The sequence below is a fragment of the Phacochoerus africanus genome, chromosome 4 (genome assembly GCF_016906955.1).
Source record: "Phacochoerus africanus isolate WHEZ1 chromosome 4, ROS_Pafr_v1, whole genome shotgun sequence".
Lineage (NCBI taxonomy): Eukaryota > Metazoa > Chordata > Mammalia > Artiodactyla > Suidae > Phacochoerus > Phacochoerus africanus.
This window is the reverse complement of record NC_062547.1, coordinates 43,752,630-43,776,905: the sequence shown is the minus strand read 5'-3', so window position 1 is coordinate 43,776,905 and position 24,276 is coordinate 43,752,630. Positions and strand designations below refer to the sequence as shown.

The window sequence follows — 24,276 nt, the reverse complement described above, 5'->3', positions numbered from 1 at the left end:
CCCGCACTTTGTTCACTAGTAGCATTCTTATCAAGGCTGGTCCCTGACATCTAGAAATGGGCATCACACTGACAGGATACCACTAGCATTTAGTACATGGGGAAAAGAACAATAAATGTCCTGCAATACCCAGCAAATCCTGAGCAACAAAAAACTGTCCTGCCCCAAATGCCATTGAGGCTGTCATTGATAAATGCCTCTAGGCTGTAATGAATGATGGGAACAGGTCCCCAGGTAGAGTGCCAAGGGTTGCTGTGGCCCAACTCAGCAAAAGCCAGCCCCCTCCAGGCACCAGCTCAGGTCACAGCAAGCCTAGATAACATGGTGGGCTGGGAGTCACATAACCCCACAGGTGCCCGAACCATGGCTGGGTGGCCTCCTGTTTCTATACCTGGTCAATGGGTGGAAGGTACCTGACCTCCCACCTTGGGGAGCAGACAGGAGGACCAAGTGAGGGCGTGCAGTCAGCCTGCTCAGGGCTTCCAAGGGCCTCCCTTTATAAGGACTTCTGGGGAAGAGGGTCTGGCTGTGGGGAAAATGGGGCATGGGTGAGCCTAAGGGCCTAAGTCTATTCCCACCCCCATCTCAAAGGGATAGGGGGAGGAGAGTGAAAAGGAGGCCTAATTAAGGAGAAAGGTGTATTTGTTTAAAGAAAGGACTCATTGGAGTTCCCGTCATGGCTCAGTGGTTAATGAATCTGACTAGGAACCATGAGGTTTTGGTTTCGATCCCTGGCCTTGCTCAGTGGGTTAAGGATCCAGTGTTGCCACGAGCTTGGATCCCAAGTTGCTGTGGCTCTGGCGTAGGCCGGTGGCTACAGCTCTGATTCGACCTCTAGCCTGGGAACCTCTACATGCCACCAGAGCGGCCCAAGAAAAGACAAAAAGACAAAAAAAAAAAAAAAGGACTCATTGAGTGACACAGAAGAGGAGAAAACCCTCTGGAAGCCCTGAGGTGGGCAGTCACCCCATAGCCCAGCCTGCAGCAGGCAGTGGCTCTGTAGCCAGGACACTGGGATTGTATTCTGGCTCCATCACTCACTGATGAATTGGCAAGTTATTTAATTTCTCTGGGCCTTAGTTTTCTTATCTCTAAAATGAGGATAGTAATAGTACTTCCTTCACAGGATTACTATGATTCTTAACTAAGTGAAGAGAAAATGCTTAAAAACAGAGCTAGGCTTTATAGTAATTGCTATGATCATTGTTCCCAAGGGCCGATGTAATAAAAGAGAAAGAGAATCAGGAGAAGAGACAGAGGAAGGAAGAACAGGCCCTCCACACAGGCCAGAGGCCCTCGCTACCCACCCCGAGGCCCTGCACTGTAGAGGGCAGAAGAGGGTAAGGACCGGATGAGGGTTGGGGAGCGGTGGTGTGGTAGTGGGCGGGCTTCCCAGAGAGACTCCACAGAGAGTCTTGCCTTACCTCTGCCTGGCAGCGTCTGGTACCTGCTCTCAGGGCCCACGAGTCCCAGCGAGGGAGGGGCCATGTCCCCACTGAAGGTGGCCAGCTCAGGCTCACTGACATATGACCGGAGTTCCACCTGCGGGCAGAGGCCGTCACACCTGCCCCACATCCCGCCGTGCCCCCCACTTTCCCCACCCAGAGCAGGGCAAGCCCAGGGGTCCTCCCTGCTCACCCTCGAGTCCCCGTTCACACACTGCCCCTGTTCCCGGTCTCTCTTCCTCTCGTCTGACTGCCGCTTGAGGCCCCTCACTGAAGTGTGCCGGATGATGGTGGCCTCCCTCGGCAGGGGTGGCACGGCCGGGGGCTGGTCCTCTGGGCTGTAGAGCTCAGGGAGCGGGGGCCTGGGAGGTGCCTCGTCTTCCTGTTCAGAAAAAAACAAAAAACAAAACCAGAATCAGTGCCCGGAGAGAGGATGCTGAGTGTTACCATCACGGTGGTGGCCCAAATGGAACAGACCAGGATCACTTCAGCCCAAAGATGCCAGCATTTCCCCTCGTTGAGCTGTGAGCACAGGGGATGCCTCTGCTCCAACCCCAGTCTTCCCTTTGATTCACACGTCTGCCATTTTTCCAAGTGTTACCTAAACACAATCCAGAATTCACTTCACTTGCTCGGAGGGCACCACAGGGTAGGCAGGCTGGTCATCTGTGCTTATCCGTTATGTTTATGACAGCACCCCACCCCACCATGCTTAGAACGAGGGGGCTCACTGGCCCTGCACGGTCTCTGGATCCTTCAGTAGGCTGGAGACCTGAGCAAGGAGGTCCTGGCCTTTCTATCAGAAATGTGCATGGTTACAAAATATTTCCTCCTTCTTGACTGGGACACTGCATAGGCAATCAGGATGGGTGACTCACTGACCTCTCCGCTGCCCACTCCCTGGGCTGTGATGAATGTAACTATTTTCCAGGACCCCACCCCTGCCTCTCACCCACAATGCTCTCTAAGGGCTGTGGCTTCTCGACAGACGGACAGCCTCGCCCCTGACTGCCATGAACACCCACTCCTAGGACAAACGACCATCGAGACTCCTTCCTCCTAAACTCCCCCTTTCTTCATGTAATTTTGCTTTGTTTTTCAGATTTTTTCAGAGTTCAGGAAAGGGTGCTGGAAGCTTGTTTTGCAAAGATTTATCAGCAATCTTCTAAAGCAAGATATTACATTACTGTGTGAAGTTTAAGCCACCCAACCAAAAGACCCATGGGCTCTCTGAGCATCTGCAGTTTCCAAGCTGGAAAAAAAATCTCAGAATCACCAATTTCTAAAAAGCCTCCAGAAAGACAAACACTGATTGCTTTTGATTGAAGGGAACAGAATGTCTGGAGACAGAGGGTGAGAAGGAGACATTTTATTACATATTTTTTGTATCCTTTGATTCTGTACCCTTTCGGAGTATTGTCTAATAAAAAAGTAAATGACCTTAAAGTCAAGAAAGGCTAAATAAAAATAACTATAGCGAAATGCAACAACATGGATGAATCTCATGATCATAATGTTGAAAGAATGTAAGCTATGAAAGAATAAATACAGTATTATATACGGGTAAATTGAAGTGTTTAGGATGCAAAAACAGATAGCAAAACAAAATTAAAAAGGAAATTATTCAAAAGTTAAGATAGTGGTTAACTCTGGCTGAAAGAAAAAGGGCCTGCACTGGGAAGGGACCCACAGGTCCAAGCAATTCTGATTGCTGGCAAAGTCCTCTCCTTAGTCTGTGTGTTGGTATGATATGGGTGGTCTTTTTCCTATTATTTATTAAATTATACATTCATGTTTCATGTCAATCTCAGGATGTATATCATTGTGTCACAACCATAAATACAAACCAACCAACTGACAATGAAAAATGGTAAAACTGGAGTTCCTGTCATGGCACAGTGGTTAACGAATCTGACTTGGAACCATGAGGTTGCGGGTTTAATCCCTGGCCTTGCTCAGTGGGTTAAGGATGCGGCATTGCCGTGAGCTGTGAGACAGGTCACAGAGGCAGCTCGGATCCGGCGTTGCTGTGGCCATGGAGTAGGCCAGCGGCTACAGCTCCGACTAGCTCCCTGGTCTGGGAACTTCCACATGACGCGGGTGCGGCCCTAGAAAAGACAAAAACCAAAAAATGACAACAACAAAAAAAACAAAAGGTAAAACTGGTGAACACATATACAACTAGAAGTTGGGGAAAGAAGACCCTCTGGTGACCCTGAGGTTCAACCAAGTTGAAAAGCCCTGCCTCCCAGCCACAGGCTGTGGCCATGTGGCCATGGCTGTGAAGACGAGCTCTGCCATGATCTATTTCAAGCTGCTTGTTCCGCACAAGAGGAAGCTGAGGAGGCTCAGATAGGGGATGGACCTTGCCCGAGGATCCAGTGAAAGACGAGGGCTGGAATCTAGGCAGTCCTGCTCCCAGGCTATTGCCTTTTCCCTCTGCTCCTCAACCCAGCTGGCACTCATTCTGCCTTATGTCACAGAAACTGTCTGCCCAGCCATTCCCATTATTTATTTTGCTATTTTCTTCCTCCTGTTTTGTGGCCGATTCTCCATGACTCTTAAGATCTGGGAGTAGGGACCTCGAGATGAAGAAATTCACAATGACCTTGGGTCCCAGCACCTGTCTTCCAGCTCAGGGCCCTAGACCATGGCTGGAAGCAGGTGGACAGTGAGGACCAAGGTATGAGAACTTGTGTGTTTCAGACAGCACTCGTATCAACCTTGTCAGAGGTCCTACACACACGCGGTGCCCAGGCAAAGCTCCTCTAAGCCTGTGTTGGCAAAAGCCAGCAAGTCCTCATTCCAAGGTCCCTTCTGCTGTGGCATCCCTGTCACGTGGACCTGGCCCCTCCTATTTTCCAGCCAAGGCTGGCCGGCCCTAGGAACATGAGCTCTCACAGTACCTGGCCACATCTTCTATTTCTTTAGAGCCTCCTGTGCTCCCAGACTCAGCCAAGGGCTTGGCCCCTCTCTCTGCCAGGCAGGCCAAGGAGCTGGCCTAGGCAACCGCATGGGCCACAGACCTAACCTGAGGACTGGGGCGGAAGGTCCAGTTAGATGCCAGATGGCACAGAGAATGGTCAGGAGATGTGGACTGCATTCACTAACTACTATGGAGACCTAACGCAAATTTTTAACATCTCTGGGCCTCAGTTCTCTTATCTGTGGAATGGGGACACTGATCTTCCCGTCTCTATTCCATGAGCTTAGGGTGAAGACCACATGCATCCTCATAGCCCAGCACAGTGCTCAGGGGCAGGTGATGAGAAGGATACCCTGCTGAGATGAACTCATTGCTCCAAGGCTGGTGTAACTGCAGGTTTGCACAGAGCCCCGCATGGGCAGTCACACACCTCGCTGCATGATGCAGATCACAAATTTTGCTCTACTCAGTGCAGTCCCTCCCTCCTGCTTGGCTTCAGTTTTCACAACGGCACAGTGGGAGGGCTGGACTAGAACATCTTTAAGGCCCCTCCCAGTTCTGGAAGACTAAGCACAATGGCAGGGCCCCCGACCTCTCCTTAACTGTTCATGGCTCAGGAACCCCTCAGGACTCTGGCTGGTTCTGTCTCCAGAAGCTTCCCTAAAAGCTTCTCTCCCAAGAGAAGTGGACCTGAGGACAGAGAGGGACAATATCATCTTCCAGAGAGGGAATGACAATGCTCGGCTCCCCGGTCAGCAATACTCACAACTTTGGGATTAACATACACACTTTACTGTATATGAAATAAATAATCAAAAAGGACGGGGATTTCCCGTCATGGCTCAGCAGAAACAAATCTGACTGGCATCCATGAGGTTCCATCATTGGCCTTGCTCAGTGGGTTAAGGATCCAGCATTGCCATGAGCTGTGATGTAGGTTGCAGACACAGCTTGGATCCTGCATTGCTATGGCTGTGGTGGACGCTGGCAGCTTCAGCTCCGACTGGACCCCTAGCCTGGGAACCGCCACATGCTGCTAGTGTGGCCCTAAAAAGACAAGAAAAAAAAAAAAAAAAGGACCTACTGCATAGCACAGGGAACTCTACTGATACTCAAAATTCTGTGAAAACCTGTATGGGAAAAGAATCTGAAAAAGAATGGATACATGTATGCATGTCACTGATCACTACGCTTGTAGACCTGAAATAAACACAACATCGTAAATCAACCACACGTCGATACAAAATAAAAATAAAAAAGACTCACAACTTTGGGCTTTGTCTTGGTGGGTGACTGAAGGGGGGACGTCACCTTCCTCAGCTGGGGTGGGTGAGGTCGGTACGGCACGTAGGTTTGCAGCTGGGGGAAGAGACGAACCTCCAGAGGGGTCCGCGTGGGGCTGGTGGGAGGGCTGGGCGGCGGGGGCGGCTTGCTCTCAGGCGTCGAGAGTGAAGGCACAGGTGGGTGAGGAAGCAAAGGCACCGTTTTTCTCTCTGAGGGGTGGGGAGGGAAGCAAAGGAGACGATGGAACAAAGACTGTCTTTCTCGGAGGACAAGAGGAGGGACTCACGTCGTGATGACCCCACCTCCTCCCCAAGGGTCATCCCACCACCCCAGGCCTCCAACACCTCCACCCCCAGGAAGATGGCCCCCTCACCCGGATTTTTCACCGATTCCACCAGGATTCTGAAGTTCTCTTTGTTTGCACTCAGGCCTGCAATGACGTCTTCAATCCTCCAGAGATCCTTCTGTATCTGTGATTTCTCCTGAGGAAGATGAGGAGTGGTTCATTTCCTTCTTAGGCTCTTACCGGAATTTTCTTCCTGGGACTTCATGCTGTCATTTCAGCCAAAGCCCCTCACCCTGGGGAGCAGTAGCAACCCCTCTGATAACCCATCAGGGCTAAAGCCAAGCCGGCTTCACTGCTTCCTGGGGAAGCAGAGACGTGCAAGATGCCCAAGGCCCAGGGGAGGAATTTCAGAGGAGCTCGCACCAGTCTACCTTGCCTGTTTTCACCTAATCTGGACGGCCTTAAATACTGTACACTGCCACTTATGTGTGGTCACCTAGAGTTGCCAGATTCAGAGACAGAAAGTAGAAAGGTGGTTGGCAGGGGGAGGGAAATAGGGACTGTTGTTTAATGTGTACAGAGCTGCAGTTTTGTGAGAAGAAAAACTTTCTGGAGAATTGGGTGCATGACAATATGAACATACCTTTTTTTTTGGTCTTTTTAGGGGCTGCACCTACAGCGTATGGAAGTTCCCAGGCTTGGGGTCCAATCAGAACTGTAGCTGCCGGCCTACACCACAGCTCATGGCAACTCTGGATCCTTAACCCACTGAGTGAGGCCAGGGATTGAACCTGCATCCTCACGGTTGCTAGTCAGATTCATTTCTGCTAAGCCATGATGGGAACTCCCCAAATACACTTTTTTTCAATCAGCCACATTTGCAGCATATGGAGTTCCCGGGCCAGGGGTTGAATCCAAGCTGCAGCTGCAGGCCTAACTCCACAGCTACAGCAACACTAGATCCTTAGCTCATGGAGCGAGGTCAGGGATCAAACCCGTAACTACACAGAGACATCAGGTTCTTAACTTGCTGAGCCACAATGGAAATTCCCTGAATATACTTAATAGTAACAAATTGCATACTTAAAAATCGTTAAGGTTAGGGAGTTCCCGTCATGGTTCAGTGGTAACAAACCCAACTAGTAGCCATGAGGACATGGGTTCGATCTCTGGCCTTCCTCAGTGGGTTAAGAATCCGGCACTGCCGTGAACTGTGGTGTAGGTTGCAGACGTGTCTCAGACCCCACATTGTTGTGGCTCTGATGTAGGCTGGCAGCTACATCTCTAATTTGACCCCTAGCCTGGGAACCCCATACACCGCAGGCAGGGCCCTAAAAAGACACACACACACATACACACACAGAGACACACACACAGAAGGTTAAGGTTAATTTTTATGTTAGGTATATTTTACAATGTAAAAAACGGACTGTCTTAGGCAATTGGGGCAGAGGGGAAGAGAAGGCAGGCACTGGAGGTGACCCCATCTCTAGAATATAAAGAGTACCTTTTTAAAGACAGAGGTGAATCCTAGAATTGGGGGTTTATTTAAGAGTACCCTGGGCATTGGATATGACTTGGCAATAGAAAAGAATGAAGCACTGTGTTACTTCACGGATGAATTATGAAAACATTATGCTAAGTGAAATATGCGAGACACAAAATGCCACCTATCATATGATTTCCTTTATGTGAAATGTCCAGAAGAGGTAAATCTGTAAAGACAGCAAGCAGACTAGTGGTTGGCTAGAATGGAGAGTTGGGGTAGGGATGGGGAGTGACTGTAAGTGGGTACTGGCTTTCTTTTGGGGCGTGATGAATACCTTATACAATCAATTGTGGGGGATGTTACGAAACTGTGTGAATGTACTAAAAATCACTGAATTGTATATTTTAAAATAGCGGACTTTATGGCATGCGAATTGCATGGTAAAGCTGTTATTATTTTTAAAAGTACAATGAGAAAAAAGCCAGGCTATAGGACCGTAGGCACACGCTGACAAGTTATAACCAAAGCCACCTGGGAAGAGGCCCTAGAAAGAGGTGAGCAGGATCTGTCATGACTAAGGGATCGTGGGCATCTTTCAATTGAGTTGTCAAACAACAGACATGGTATTCTTTTCATTTTAAAATTATCATGGTCCCGTAAGCAATGAGACCCTGCTGTATAGCCCTGGGAACTATATCTAGTCACTTATGATGGAGCATGATGGAGGATAATGTGAGAAAAAGAATGTATATATGTATGTGTGACTGAGTCACCTTGCTGTACAGTAGAAAATTGACAGAACACTATCAACCAGCTATAATGGAAAAAATAAAAATCATCTGGAAAAAAAAGAAAAAACAATAAAATTATCATGGTCTCAGGAGTTCCCATCATGGCTCAGCAGAAATGAATCCGACTAGTATCCATGAGGATGAGGGTTCAATCCCTGGCCTTGCTCAGTGGGTTAAGGATCCAGTGTTGCCATAAGCTGTAGTGTAGGTTGCAGACGTGGCCAGGATCCTGCATTGCATGGCTGTGGTGTAAGCCAGCTGCTGCAGCTCTGATTTGACCCCTAGCCTGGAAAATTCCATATGCAGGAATTGTATATTTTGTATATTTCAGGTGCAGCCCTAAAAAGCTAAAAAAAAAAAAAAAAAAAATTTTAAATCATGGTCCCACTCCATAGATTTTAAAAAGGAAGGCTCCACACCCTTATCTCCTCTCAAGGTACCCAGCTGCCCTCAAATGGAAGAGTTCTCACATGTGTGATACTTGTGGACCTGTCTGGTTCTGCAACTAGACCATTGCCGCTGGGTACTGCCCCACAGGGCTGGGCACTGAGCGGGTTCTCAGCACATGTGTGTTGAATAAAATAAAGGACCAATCACATACAAGTCCCGGAGCAAGCACTGTCCCACAGCTGTGACAAGAGATGTCTGATGCTTCCCTCCTAAGGGGGGCTCACACTCTCATACTCTCCCCACCTTTCCAACATCGGTGCACATCCTCGGGGCTGATAAGCAAATAGCGAGCGGGTCTAAGGCTCAGCTCCAACTGAAGTACGAATGTTCTAAAAATAGGATTATCTCTAGAGCTGAGGTCCCCAAGCAGACTGCTGGAAACAGGCAAGGGAGGGGCTTAGGGTTGAAATCATCTCTCTCCCCTCCCCTGGCCATCTACATGGCATACTTCTACTGGTTCAGTTCACAATCCTGACCCCCTTCTGCCTGCCATCCTGACACGTAAGAGAAGAGCAGAGAGGAGCAGAGGCCCTAGAACTTCTATCTTTCTCCGAGGATGATGGAACTTCAGAACTTAATGACAAGATGAAGGAAGTTTTGGGGGAGCATGAGAGTGGGGTTTCATTCCTGTATCCTCACATCACACTAGGCCGGAAGGCTCCTGTACTACATTCAGCAAAGATTTGAACTCATTGTCCGCAAGTAAGGACACCTACAGGTAGCCTGGCCTATCACTGACTCGCACAGTTACCTGTTAAGTTCTTTCATCCTCTGGTTTCCCTGCCCAGGTGGCCATGAGGATCTTCATAAATAAAGTTACTCCTACTTCCCAAAAAGGCTATGGATTTTCTCACAGCCAAACCTGGTTAAGGAGAAGTAAGTTCCCAAGCCCCTGAGAATTTGCATTTGGGGCTATAAGACTATCTCCACTGTCAATGATTTATTCAGGACTCTCAGGTTGCCGGGCCTAGAATTACACCAAAGAAGTTAGCACAGAGCCTGCTCAAAGAAGGGCTTTGTGAGCTTCCTAGGTCATTGTGGCACTCAGGGAAAACACAAGCAATGCCACCAGAGTGGGTGGAAATCAAGCTGCAGGGCCAGGCTTTAAACTGGCCTATCTCCTAGTACCTCACAGGACTCTGTTCTCTAGGAAGTCAGTGTCAAGACCTGTGCATTGTACCTGTTTGCTTTTGGAGGGAAGAAAAGGATTCTGGGTCTGCTATATATTAAATCACCATGAAGTATGCACATTAGGAATACAAATAGCCAAGAGTTATATGAAAAGATCATAAAACGCTGTAAATCAACTATAACGGTAAAAATAAAAATCATAAAATTTTTTAAATGAGGGGAAAAAAAAGATGATTAACCCACTAGTAATTAAATAAAGGCACATTAAAACAAGATGTCCTTTTTCAGCAGGCAGACTAGCAAGAACCAAAAAGACTGATAACAAGTGCTGGCAAGGATGTGGGTAAACAGGTTCGGTACTCTCAGGCACTGTAGGTAGGAGAACAAGTGAGTGCAGCCTTTTGGAGGGTGATTTGGTATTATCTGCCAGCCTTCAAGATGTACACTCATTTCAACCCAACAAGTCCACTCCTAGGAGCCCATCTTAGATAAATGCTTGTAGACAAGCTTGAAAAGGCAGTTACATAGATGCTTACTGTGACACCATTTATAAAAGCAGAACACTGCCAATAACGTAAATGCCTGTCAGAAGAGGAATGGCTAAATAAAGCAAAGAATATCCAGACTATGAAATACTATGTAACAGTAAGAACTAATTTCTTTTTCTTTTTTCTTTTCTTTTTTTTTTGCTTTGTCTTTTTAGGGCTGCACCTGCAGCATATGGAAGTTCCCAGGCTATAAGGGTCGAATCAGAGCTGCAGCTGCTGGCCACAGCCACAGCAACATGGGATCTGAGCTGCGTCTTTGACCTATACCATAACTCACTGCAATGCTGGATCCTTAACCCTCTGAGCAAGGCCAGGGATTAAACCCACATCCTCATGGATGCTAGTCGGGTTTGTTACTGCTGAGACACAAAGGGAGCTCCCCTTTTCTTTTTTTCCACCCTTTTTTTTTGTAGTTAAAAACTTATTTCATTTATTTAAACCAAAATGACCACTAAAATTTCTGAGACTATGAAAATCTTCTATGATCTGTGCTGTCCAATACAGAAGCCAATAGCCACATGTGGCTCCTGAACACATGAAATGATTACAGGGTGACTAGGGAATATATATTTAATTTTAGTTTATTTTAGTTAAGTTTATATTTAAACAGCTACCTAGGAGTTACCATTGTGGCTCAGAGGAAACAAATCTATTATCCATGAGGACGCAGGTTTGATCCCTGCTCTCTCTCAGTGGGTTAAGGATCTGGCATTTCTGTGAGCTGTGGTACAGGTTGCAGATGCAGCTTAGATCTGGTGTTGCTGTAGCTATGGTGTAGGTCAGCGGCTACAGCTCCGATTTGACCCCTAGCCTGGGAACCTCCATATGCCTTGGGTATGGCCCTAAAAAGACAAAAAAATAAATAAATAAATAAAAATAAATAGCTACCTATGGGGCAGCATAAACTTGGGAGGTAGCTTTCCTAAAAAGATTTCCATAACATAAAGTTATGACAAAATACGAGTTATCAAGCAATGTGTAAGTACGAGTCCTCCTTAAGTAAACCCAACTTCCACTCCCACATAAATTATATGATGCTACGCATTCATTTGGAAATGCACAGACAATGGTCTGGAAGGCAATGGAGCAAACTGATGGCATTGATTACATATAAGGAAGGTGACAGACCTGGGGCAGAGAGGGAGGGGAGGAGGAAGAGATTTTTGTGTCTTTTGATTTTACTTCTCATTGTTTGGACTTTTCAGAAATCCATTTGTGTGTTATTTGTATAATTAAAAAAAAAAAACACTAGGGATGAAGAGCTAAAAAAAATTACTTGCTGAAATTCAAGAAAATAAGTATAATAAGACAGGACGGTTCAAGGAAATAGTAACTAGAAATAATCATTTGAAGGACTTTTGCCAACAACATTCACCTATTTATTTTCAAGTTATTATGCCAAGTGCTGGGAATACAAAAAGAACAGGAAAATGTCAGCTCAAATGAAGGAAAATTATGGGAAACAAAGACAAGTTCTGGGTAAGCTTACAGGGCAACCCTGAGCCACTGGCAAGAGTCTTCCTCCACACGGTCCTGGACCGGGCTCCCTGGGCCAGATCCGAGTGGTGAGTAGAGGGATAGCAGGGCCTGGGAAAAGCCTCCTAGTCCACAAACCTGACCTCTCTCCCCAGTTCCTTCACTTTCCTTGGAGTGATCCTGATGTGCAGAAAGTCACCACATTCTCTAAATCACTTGAATGAAGAGGTTTGGCTAGAACTAATGCCTCAGCTAGCAAGCTGAGCCCCAAAACTGGCCCAGCAGGGTGCCTTGTGTGCAAAGAAACCTCAACTAATGCTTGCTGAATTCAAATAAAGAGAATTGATGTCAGGGCCCTGAAAGAGGAGAGTCAGATCTGAAGTTGAGTTCGGAAGCAGGGGATTTCACATTTTCAAAATTTTGAAGGTTGGGTGGCAGTCTGGTTGGGCACCCCAGTGGGGGAATACTGGCAGCTGGAGGGCCCAACCTGGAAGAAGGAAATCACACAGGGCCTTTCATTCTCTCACCTTTGGCGGCAGAGGCAGCCATCAACGGGGCAGCCTGATTCTAAGTTAGAGAAAGCAGGGCTCTAAGGCTGCCAGAGGGAGGAAGGGGCCACAGCTGTGGGCATAACCCAGCCTGGCCTGAATTCAGACTACTGCTAAGGTGAAGGTTTGATAACATCTCTCCTCAGGAGTCATCTATCCTAAGGGAGAGGTTAAGAATCCAAGAAGGGGCCAAGAACAAGACACAGATTACCCTCAGGCCTCCATAAGGTTCTCAAGGTCAGTACTGTCTCCTCTTGGGGCTGCTTTCCCAAATGATCAGCAGTAAAACCCTTAAAAAAAATGCCCAGGATCCTGTCTTTGAGAGCAGAGAGGCAGGCGGAGCTGAAGATAGGCTTCTCACAACAGCCTGGCTGGGGGAAGAGTTCCCCAAGGGAAAGCAGGCTGAACCCCAGTGGAGAAAGACTCACAGCCCCCACGGGTCAAGACTCTGAGAAGAAAGCAGAACTCAGAAGAGTTCTTGGGTCACCTGGAAAAAAAAGGCTCGACTGTGCTGCTCCTGCAGGGTCTGCTTCAGCTGCTCCACATCTCTCTCCAACTTCAGGTATTCATTCCAGGCATTTTCCATCTCCTGTTGGCCAAGGAAATGCTTCTGATTCTTAGTTATCCCATGTCTGCCCCCCCAGAAGGCACCATGAAGCACCTGTGTGCCCAACCACTGCTGACTGGACAGGGAAGAGGGAAGAGGAGCCCAGCGGGTCTTAGGCAGGCCTGGGGAGAGAGACAGGCCACTTTGGGGGTGCTTTGGTTCCCAGCTCTGGCAGAAAGGGCCTGCATCACATCGGATGGACAAATAGAAGAAATTCCTTAGAATAGACTGCACATGGATCAGGGGAACAGCCTTGCAGGCTGTTCAGAGACATCTGACCCCTTGGGTATCACTGCAGCCATCTAGGAGTCACTGAAAGAAAGCACCTTAAGGCACTGGTAGAGGCAAACATGTCACCCTGGATGAAGTAAGCTACTGTCAGGAAGCAGCCTGGAGGAGTTCCACTACCCCAAGACTCTGGCCCCTGACCACCAACTCAGCTCCCGCTCGGGAGATGAGAAACAAACCCCTGGCCAGCCTGTCGTGGGGAGGGGAGAGTGCCTGCCACCCTCCGCACCCTCCACGCACAGTGGACTCTCTGGAGAGCTCCGCCCGGATGTGGACAAGATCCTCTTGCAGCAGCCTCTGCTGGTAGGCAATCTTCTCCAGGTGCTGGGGCTGGTCTCGGTACTGCTCCATCTGTCTGTGCAACACCTCCAGCACGGACTCTAGCTGGTCCTGCACCAGACCGGGGCCAAAGAACAAGATGATAGCAGGGCAGTCCCTGCAGGCCCCCCAAACCATGCCTGGAACTAAACAAACCTGCTGGATCTAACTGAGGCTGAAGGGGCCAGCACCGAGCGAGACACTTGAGAGTCAGGGCCTCTGATTCCAGCTCTGACTCTGCTCAATGGGTGGTCTCCGGGGACACATCACTTAACGAGCTGCGTCAGTTTCCTAATCCATAAAGTAGGCAGAAACTATGGGATAAACTATGGGATAAACTATGAGGCTAAATCTAAGAAAAGATGGAATACTCTCTAAGCTCTAGAAAAGGGGGCATGTTATAGATAACCTTGAATGTCAACTATAATGCCTTGTTAAAATGCAGAAAAGAAAAAATTCACACCAACCGTCTAAGAGACCAAATATCAGTGGCTACCATTCCATTCCTTCCCTCTCAGCCAGACTGGCTTCCTCGATAGCCCAGATCCTTAGAGGAAAGGAGACTTAGGAAGTGAGAGCCTCTGCCTTGTTACAACTATGGCCACTTTCTTCAAGGCAGCTCCCCTTCCCTGGGGTTCAGGGGCCTGGGGTCATCACTAGCAGCCAGAGGAGCCCTCTTCTCCCAGGCTCACCTCACAGGGCTTCCAGGGAGAGGTGGGCCAGAGCAGAAATAAGGTCAGGGAGGTGGTACTCGGAATAAGTAGGCTGAGGTCTCCCTCTAAGGTTTTCTCTGGGTTCATAAGAAATACTCTTTAAACCCAAAGACAGGGAGCTCCTGTTGTGGCTCAGCAGAAACAAATCTGACTACTATCCATGAGGATGCAGGTTCAATCCCTGGCCTTGCTCAGGGGGTTGGGGATGTGGCGTTGCTGTGAGCTGAGGTGTAGGTTGCAGACATGGCTCAGATCCCATGTTACTGTGGCTCTGGTGTAGGTTGGCAGCTGTAGCTCCGATTTGACCCCTAGCCTGGGAACTTCCATACGCTACAAGTGTGGCCCTAAAAAGCAAACAAACAAACAAACAAACAAACCCAAAGACCTTGTTCTGAATAAACTAATACGTGTCGTTCAATACTAACAACAGAGTCCAGTCTATACTGAGGAAAGACAGGATGACAAAATTCCCTCCCTCCAAGATTATGCAAAACCAATACATACTTTGTTCTCCTTAAGGGCTCGTATCTTGTCTTCCAAGTCCTGGAGGATCCTGTCTTGTTCACAGAAGACGCTCAGTTTGACCTGTGAGTGAGAACAGGTTGGAGAGGGCCTCGGATGATGAGAAAAGGGCACGGCCTTGGAGTGTGATCAGAAAGCCTTTGGCTACAGAACCATCCAAAGCCTGCCTGAAGCTGCCCACCCCGGGTCTGGGGGTAGCAGGCAGGCAAGGGGCCAGCCTGTTGCTCCGCTCACTCACGTCAATGTCACTCTCAGCAATCTTCACTGGCTTCAGACTTCGGTCCTTGAGAAGATCCCGGCCTGTCATCTGGGAGGTGAACAATTTAAAGGAGATTTAACCACGGGGTTCGGAACCAGAACTCAGGAAGGAACGGTGACCCTACAATGGACAGGTGTATAAGTCTCAGCAGGGGCAGGTAGGGTTATGGCGTGGGAAGGGCAAAAACTTGGGCAAAACCTGCTTTATTTTTACAACTTTCATTTCAGGGGAAAAAAAACCTTTTTGACATTTTAGTAGTACTTATAAACTTCTCAAATGAAAGAAAACACACTTGCAAGTTTTAATATCATCAATCATAAAAGCTTAAACTTGCCCCAAAGGAGCTCAGTATGAATCTTGGAAGATTTGCCACTGATAAGGGAGAGTTTGCTTCTAAACCTAGAGCGAAATACAAGTAACATGTCTCCCTCTAGGGCTGGGGGTGGGTGGTCCAAGAGGAAGGGGCAAACCCCTGGGGCACTGTTGAGTCTCAGTTGACAAAAGTCTGAGCAGCACCCCCACCACATGAGTAAGATGGGCTTCCTCACTCTCCACTGTTGGGGAAGAGGATCTGGCCAGGGAAGAAGGAACCTGGATAATTCCTGGTGGGGTTTTCAAGTGATCCCTGAATTGCTGAGGTTAGGCTGTATTTTTAATATGAGTTACAAGTTACCCTGTCCTCTCAGGGAAATCACAAGTAGTAGACAAAAAAGTCACCCAATCTTAGAGGCCAGTGGATTTTCCCATCTGCCATCTTTCCCTGGATGCAGGGTGGGTGGGGTGACACGGTGCTCATCTCTCACTGACCCTATGAAGCGAAACACTTACTCTTTATGCTACCCTTTTATTTCCTTCAAACCTCCTTCTTGTCAAAACTTGTGCAGGGGTGGGGGGACTTTTTTCACAGATGTACCCCCGGGGCCAAACCATGGTCATGGAGAGCCAGGCCAAAGGTGCCCTCTGCGGGAGAGGTCGTCTTGCGGAATTGTGCTTTGCAGATTGGACCAGAGAAATGGAGCTAAGCACAGCAGACATGGACGGTGTGTGTACTAGGCAGAGGGTCCCCATATGGATGGACACACAGCTGCTGGAGAAAGGGCCCTCACATTCTCCCTACTCCATCAAGTTTGTGAGTGTGAATCGGAAGCAGAAATACATGAGCAAACATTTCCCTCAGAAATGTGTCGTTCCCGCCCCCCCCCCCCCCCCGCCACCCCAATGTCTTACACTCCCTCTCCCTGACAAGTGTCATCAGCAAATCCAAAGGTCCAGGTCAGGGGAGAAGTCCTCTCCAAGCCTTGAGCTGAGGACCGAGCCTGGACTGCCTTCCCATCCATTCCCCTGTTCCCTTTGGGGGCACAGTAGAGAACAGGGACCTCTGTCCCCTTTATCTTGATAAAGTCAGCCCTGAGCAGAAGGCCTGGTGAGAGCAGACGGCTCTCGGCAAAGTGCTTACTGCCTTGCAGTAGGTGAGAAGGAAACACATGTAGGTCAGTCCTGGAAAAAGGAGAACTCCAGCCAAATTCTGCTCTTCCAACTGGCAAATTATGTGTACATATAACTATACACACAGTCACAGAACACACTGACCATAGTAGCAACAATTCACACACACACAAAAAAACACAGACTGTGCTGGCTCCTGCAAAGGTAAGGGCTGCAGTGGCGGAAGCAAGAGAGCGTGATTAATTCTGGTGAACCACAGATCTACTTCCCAAGCTGGACTTGGGCTTTTAACCCCCGGGAAGCCTGCAGATCGAGATAGGAAGTCTCCACTCTGTGTCACACTCCTTCGCCAAAGCGAGGGGCAATGAGCTTGCCTTCTCTCCAAGGGGCTGACCCTTGGCCTGTTTCCCAGGAAGAAACATTCTCAAATTGAGATATGCTCTGGGGGCTTATCCTTCTTGCGAAACCCTTCCCTTTATGCCCCTGGAGCTTTTTCCAAATGACAATGTTTTGATTTACTCAGCGCCTTCAGGCAAGGAATGAGGCATTTCTACACACACAAAAAAAGGGCACTTTCAGAAAGCGGAGTCTTTTAAACATTTTGATGGAAAGCTTTCTAAAAGTATAGCCTTCACTGCCTTCATAGAACTTCAGTCTATCGGGGGAAGAATCAGAGTCAGTATAAAAATGAGTAATACAGAATTTCTTTGAAGTCAGTGGTTAGGACCATTTGCCTATCTGGTTAAATGCTCCCAAATTTCTGTGCTCTCAGTTCCGTTTCAGATTGACATACAGTGTTTCTTTCTACTCTCAGGATTTGAGCACTCCCTCTTTTCTAAGAAGTAACTTTCTCTTTGTCCCCTTCTAATGTGCTGCTTCTAAGGTGCTCTGAATTGAAATGACTGAGTGCGTTAGGATTAGAAACTCACCGGAGGGGACAAGACACACTTGCTGCTCTTCTGCCTCCTTCCCTCAGTCTGGCTTTGATGCCCATCAAGGGACTTCCCTCCACACTGTGTCCGTCATGTCTATGGGCCTTAGGAAGTGATATGTTCTATCTCCCCTCACTAGACAGTAACATAAGAGGGGTGACTGTGAGGATTGTGACGTATTTTCTCTGTATCCGCAGAGCCCCGCCCGGGGCTCAGCATATTGAGGATACTTGAGAGGCATTTGCTTAGGGAGTCTGTGAATGTAGTCAAACAAGGTGAGCTGTTTGCTGTGCTCAGGGCCTGGGACCTCTTCCTATGGAGTAAAGCTCATTGGCTTTAGAGCAGGGGCTTCATGACAGTGTTTACACAGCTCACATTTGGGTTGGTTTCAGAGAGCAGAGGCTACTAAGACAAATCCACAAGTGGTATACTACATTTCATTTCCCCTTTAAGACTGCACCTCGGCAATGTTTAAATCCATTTAAAACATCCACGATGGGTCCCTACATCTCTGTCACCAGAAAGTGTCAGAGTCAGTGGGCTCTCTCTCCATGTGAAAGTGTCTTTGCATCCCAAAGGAATTAAAGGCCACCCAGGCATTTTAGTTGCCTCCACTACAACCCAAGACACCTACTCTCAGGGGCTCGGGCACCTGGACTGGACACAGCACCTGCTTTCGTACCTGTAGTCTCCCCTGGAAGGCTATAAAAGCTTGCCCTGCTTTTATATCACTCAAAGAGGAAGATTGGGGGTGGGGTGGGGAGGTGGGCCTTCTGTTCTAGTCCAGCTCCAGGCTGTTTTCAAACAACGACATGCGGCCCCGGAGAAGAGCCACGGTGGAATCTCAAGGCACCCCAGCTCCTCCAAGGTGACTGGGAACTGCTGCTCCCTCCCAAGAAATGCATGCTCTAGGGCAGCCCTCACCATGGAGGCAGACAAGCAAGAATGGGAACACGACACAAGCTGGTGGCAACTTAGACAAGCCCCCACCCCCCCACCCCCTGGCCCCCGACGGCAGCACGAAAGATGGAGTCACAGAACAACACAGATGAGAGGCACCAGCCAAAAACGCTGAGGGAGCTTCAATAGAAAAGAAAATAAACCGAAATGACTTGCAGGAAGCCTGGGGGCCGTCAGGAGAGCCCCTGGTTAAGCAAGTGATGGAGTCGGCACTGAGCCAGAAGCAATGGAATGGCCCCGCCTGGAGACACAGATCCGATCATCTTACGCTTCTCCTGGGCCGACAGCCCCGTGCTGACTTCTTCAGCACTTTGTAAAGCACGTTGATCAAAGGTTCATTATTTTTTATCTGTTCCAAACAAAAGGGCAAATACAACAAAACGTAACAGGTGAGACATCAAATGACAGTTGAAGGAGCCAGAATTTGGGGAACTGGCAAGGGAAAACCTCAAGGAGGATGTGTGCCGTGCAATTCAAGTGAGTGGGTCTTGGTCTCAGTCTGGTCCCGCTGCTTCCCAGCCAGTGGACCTTTCCCGACTTCAGTTCCCTCATCTGTAAATGGGGGACCGGAAGTGCTGCCTGAAGGATCTTCACACAGGTGAGCTTAGGTGGGAGCACCAAGTGCAGTGCCCATATCCCTCCTGGTTCTGCCACGGAAGGTAAGAGGGGACTCTGCTTCTTCCCTCATCCTCCCTTATCATATACTGTAAGATACGAAAGCTGTAGTTTAGACTGGAGCCATGCATTGTCTCAGCTCTGCCCAGTATTTTCCACTTGCAGTCCCTCAGACCCAAGCCTCCACACCTAAACAATTATGTCTTACCCATGATCCCAAATGTTTCCAGCTCCTTTGAGGAAACACTATCCCCACTTGCTAAGACACTGGATCTCAACCCTGGCTCCAACACTGGGATCACCCAGGAGCTTTAAAATATATTGATGCCTGAGTCCCACTCCTAGAAAACTTGGATGTAAGTGGTGTGGGGTGTGGCTTGGGCACCAAGATTCTTAAAAGTCTAACGGGAAGCACCACACTAAAAAAGTGGTTCTTGGAAAGTTCCTGCTGTGGTGCAACAGAAACGAATCCAACTAGGAACCATGAGGTGGTAGGTTTGGTCCCTGGCCTCGCTCAGTGGGTTAAGGATCTGGCATTGCCATGAGTTGTGGTATAGGTTGCAGACGCAGCTCAGATCCTGTGTTGCTGTGGCTCTGGTGCAGGCCAGGAGCTACAGCTCCAATTAGACACCTAGCCTGGGAACCTCCATATGCTGAGGGAGCAGCCCTAGAAAAGACAAAACGACAAATAAATAATTAAATAAACACCTAGAGAAGTAAGTTTCTTTTTCTTTCTTTCTTTTCGTTCCTCTTTCTTTCTTTCTTTTCTTTCTTTCTTTCTTTCTTTCTTAAGAGCAATACCTGAATATTACCAATTAAATCAGAGCCTCTAAGAGGTAGGAGCCAAGAATCCACATTCATTTAAAAAGCTCCCCCGGTTGTTCTGGTTCATGACCGGGTTAACGATCTCTCTCCAGAATAAAAGGGCTCATTTTAGTGTGCCCAAGACTCACCCCAGAGCTTGATCTAAACTGCAGCATTCTGAGCACCATTTCTCCAGGTTCTACTTCAAAAGAACCCTTCAGATCTGTAGTTTTTTTTTTTTTTTTTTAAATCAAACTCCCAGGTGATCCTGATATAGCTGGCATCCCAGACTGAGTGAAGAAACTCTGCTTCAGAAGCTAACTAGAAACAAACCCTGAACAGAGAAGCCCCGATCTCAGGCTCAAACAGGAAGAGTCTGGAGGCCAGGTACCCGGAGCCACTCACCATCCCTCATCAGGGACAAAAGCCCCTTTGGGGCTGATTGCAACCAGCTCCATCTAAAAGCCCCCCCACCCCGGCCCGCCCCCCCCCCCCCGCACCCCCCCCCCCGCCCCCGCCGGCATGGCCGCAGGTACCCTCCCTCCATCTCACTTTCCCAGCTATGCTTCCTGGCTGCATAAAAACAATTCAAAGTGTCAACAGCAGCAAACCCTCCCACGCCCTTTTCAGACCTGGCCAGGGTGCCGGGTTCCAAAGGGCAGAACTTCAATGCCAGAAATACAATTCGGCAAATGCAGCTTTAGGGTAGGTGATGTACTTGGCACCCGGAAGAAAGAAGTTGTGTACTTAGCCCCTGGGTTCAAATCTTAGCCTCAGAACTTTGTGGTAGTTACCTCTCTGATACTAGGGTTCCTGGTTAGTAAGATGGGATAATAATTCCTATCTGAGAGGATTAAGTGAGGTAATGAACATCAGGTACCCAAACATTGCCAGGCAGGAACAGATGCTTAATCAACATGAAATCCTTTCCACCCTGGCACCGCCAAGTAAAATGCCAGGAAAATAAACATTTCCAAAAAGAACACTAACACCAAGCCTCTTCTAAGAAAGTGGAGTCTGTCTTTATTTGATCATTTGGCACACCAGCAGAAATGCTCACTTCAGGAGACCAAGCTCTACAACACGTGGGCAAGCAAACACCACCAACTGGTTCTGGAAGCTGAGCATCGGCAGATGGGGGATGGAGGGAAGTGGCCTGTGGGACAAGGACAAAGGAGACCATAGGCCAACCCCATGGTGGCAGGAGACTATCCTCCAGAGAGGCTTACCTCTGCCCTCAAGGACCCAGGAGGACCTCTCCCAAGAAACTGGTCCCAGCAGGCTGTGCTCATCACCATCTCCACGCCCAGGCTGGGCTACGGGGTTCATTCACTTGTGTCCTGGGAGGCCCTCATTTCCAGGGATGCCTGCTGGGCTCAACATTAGCTCATCTTGCTCAGCACGTCACAGGATCTCAGAGCCAATGGGCCTGAGAGTTCTCCTGACCCAGTCACTCATCCCACCTGAGGCTCACCTGGCCTCGGCTGCATCCCAGTGATGGGGAGGTCACCATGACCTATGGTGGCTCTTTAGAAAAGTCTTTCTTCTACTAAACTGAAACCCATCTACTTGGAGCTACTAACCACTTGTTTTAATGCCCCCTGAAGGCCACAGAAGACACATGGTAACATTTCAGAGCTTTACAGACCGTCTCTAGGTCTTGCCTGAATCGCCCCTTCCTCCTCCAGTAATCCGCACTGCAGCTGTGCTGGCTGCTGCTGTGTTTGCCCTGCTTTCCCATGAGGGCACTCGCTACCCTTCACTGCGCAGGGAGGCTAGGCTGGGTCAAAGTGAACCTAGGTGTGCAAGCGGCCACCTTTCTTCCCTGGCCATCTGAAAGGTAGAACAGTAGCAATGTGGCCCAAGACTCCAGAATGCAGGCCCTGGCTACGCAAAGCAGTATATTCCCTTTGGGCTCAGCAGGTTGATCTGGGTCTTGGATCCCCTAAGAATAATAGCAACCTGCCTGGTACACTCCTCAGCTACAGTTCTGGTAGGTTCTCAACACCTTTCCTTTGATTCCAGCCCTTCCCTCATCTGAACCCCAAAGTGAGAGGCCCATCTGGAAAGCCTACACCCCAGCTGGGTCTGAGCAAAACAGGCTCACTGCCTCCCTGATTTGAGCACCTTGTCCCTTGGAGGGAGACCAAGGTGATGTCAGCCTTTCCTTTCTTTTCTTTTCTGCCTTTTCCTAAGGCCACACCCGCAGCATATGGAGGTTCCCAGGCTAGGGGTCTAATCGGAGATGTAGCTGCTGGCCTATGCCATAGCCACAGCAACGCAGGATCCGAGCCGCCTCTGTGACCTACACCACAGCTCACGGCAACGCCGGATCCTGAACCCACTGAGCAAGGCCAGGGATTGACCCGCAACCTCATGGTTCCTAGTCGGATTTGTTAACCACTGAGCCACTCTGGGTACTCTTTCCTTGCTGCGCCTGGCACGTGGAAGTTCTGGAGCCAGGGATTGAACTCATGCCACAGCAACAACCCAAGCCGCTGCAGTGACAATGTCAGATCCTTGAGCCGCCATGCCACAGAACTCCCAAAGTTAGCCTTTCTGACTGATGACTCACACAGCGCACAAACCTCCCACACAAGTTGCTAGTAAGCCTCTTTCACCTGCTGGTGCTATTCTCTTTAAGAGGAGCTTAGCAATGGAGTAATAGCTATAAGACCAGGGACATTCTGGTATAAATACAGCTGCTTTCCATGACAAACAGTGACAACCTTCACTCACTAGTTAATGCTCTGGTCACACACGACTCCCAGCTGGTGAAACACCCCAAGGATGCACTTTGTCTCTCTATCACATCATACACATTTCCTGCGAGAAGGACCGCAGTTCAGCTCCATAAAAAACTTAATGCCTTTGGGTCCACAGTAGTAGAAGCAGCATTCTAAGAGCGGCTGGGAGGGAGGGTGATTAAGAGCACCAGCTTCAGAGTCAGGGCTCCACCCAAATACTGACTCCCCAGTAACGACTAACATGGCTGTGGGGAAGTCTTCACTTCTCTGAGCCTTAGTCAGTAAAGAAAAAAAATACCACCACCTCCGTTACAGCGTTACTGCAGGGGTTAGATAATTTAACAGAAGCAAAGTCAAACATGGTGACTGACGCACACTATCCCCTCTATTGCTGTTCAGCTTCCATTGGGAGTCAGGACATAAAAGGACCTTGGCTCCGCTCTCCTGTGCCTGAGTTTCTTTCTCTGAATTCCTTCGATTTAGCTCAAGTTCCACACTCTTTAAATAAAACAAACCTGAGCTGAATCTTCTCTCCAGGATCAACTGTGACTTTTGGCTATCACCCAGAAACAGGAATCAGAAGACAGCTAATCCCTGTTACTCCAGCTCCGGTACTTTATGAAGTTCCTTTGCACCGTGCACCAAGCACTCTGAAGAGTGTTTCATGGTACAGCTGTGCTGCTGTGAGCCAAGCCTCTCCCACAGGCCTAGGTACATCGTGGATGCTCTACAAACACTCCTGTGTGGCCTGGATGGTCCTGGAGTGGAGGTGCGAGAAGAAGCAAACAGGGGCCACAGTGAAGCCAGGGAACAGGGACATGGTGGTACCTAGGGCAGGTGGAGGCCAGGGGTGGCGGTGTTGGACCTGCTCCAGGTCAGAGAGTGGCAGGCATGCTGGAAGGACCTGCCCAGGATCAGGAAACAGGAGGGTGGGCTGGGCTGCACATTTGGCCCACGCTACCATGTCTGAGCACTTCGAATTCTGCAGTGTGACTACCACACCTACAACACTCATGCATGCTTTGCATCATCTGACTTCCGCGTAAGTTAGAAAACGTCCTGATTTTGAGAGAACCCTCCTTGTTTGGCTCACGTCTGAAAGCCAAGTCTGACTTTTCTTCACTGCACCTTCCTTCCTAAAGCCTAGGAGAGAATCAAGAAGCTGGACAATCACTCCCCGTTTTCTCTCCCCCTACTCCCACTATCCACATCAGCCTCACACTGGCTCTCCTTGGCTCCCACTGTTCCTCTTTCATCTCAACCAACCTAAACCCTCTGGCTTTTCAAGGCTCCAGACACATGCCACCTCCTCCAGAAGCCTGAGCCAGCACTGTAGCCCACAGTGATGCTCATTCTCTCAGCTCTGAGCACTCGGCCAGACACATCTTTACACAAATAAGTCTACATTATTTGGAAATAATTTCTTTCCCTAACTCAGAATGTTTGGAAGTTTTTCTAGGCCACAGAACCTCAATTTTTCTCTTGCATCTCCCCATGCTTCTCCAGAGCTTGAGGGTACGGAAAGTGTCCAGGTTATTAACAGATACATAAGGTTCCGAATCAAAGGCAATTCCTACTCAAAGGCCTTAATCTTGCCTCAGAGTGGGGAGGCCCCCTCAGCAGCCGCCTTAGGACCTAATGTTCACACCCCTGCTTCTACAATGCTGGATTACAATCCCTGGATTAAAAAT

The 24,276-nt window shown here is 48.8% G+C and overlaps 1 protein-coding gene across 9 annotated transcripts in view; it reads right to left on the bottom strand.

Annotated features, from left to right (window-relative positions):
- The window catches only part of PLEKHA7 (pleckstrin homology domain containing A7), a 229,023-nt gene that overhangs the window by 12,589 nt on the left and 192,158 nt on the right, over positions 1–24,276 (bottom strand). For 7 of the 9 annotated variants that reach the window (XM_047776198.1, XM_047776202.1, XM_047776201.1 and 4 more), the window contains 9 exons: positions 18,688–18,768; positions 15,061–15,129; positions 14,805–14,885; positions 13,510–13,659; positions 12,862–12,963; positions 6,029–6,137; positions 5,638–5,864; positions 1,639–1,827; positions 1,425–1,542 (listed from right to left, as the gene is read on the bottom strand). In XM_047776198.1, the coding sequence (XP_047632154.1) occupies positions 1,425–1,542; positions 1,639–1,827; positions 5,638–5,864; positions 6,029–6,137; positions 12,862–12,963; positions 13,510–13,659; positions 14,805–14,885; positions 15,061–15,129; positions 18,688–18,768 (1,126 nt within the window). The remainder of the gene's footprint in view (positions 1–1,424; positions 1,543–1,638; positions 1,828–5,637; positions 5,865–6,028; positions 6,138–12,861; positions 12,964–13,509; positions 13,660–14,804; positions 14,886–15,060; positions 15,130–18,687; positions 18,769–24,276) is intronic. The other 2 variants (XM_047776203.1, XM_047776205.1) reach the window with 1 other exon arrangement.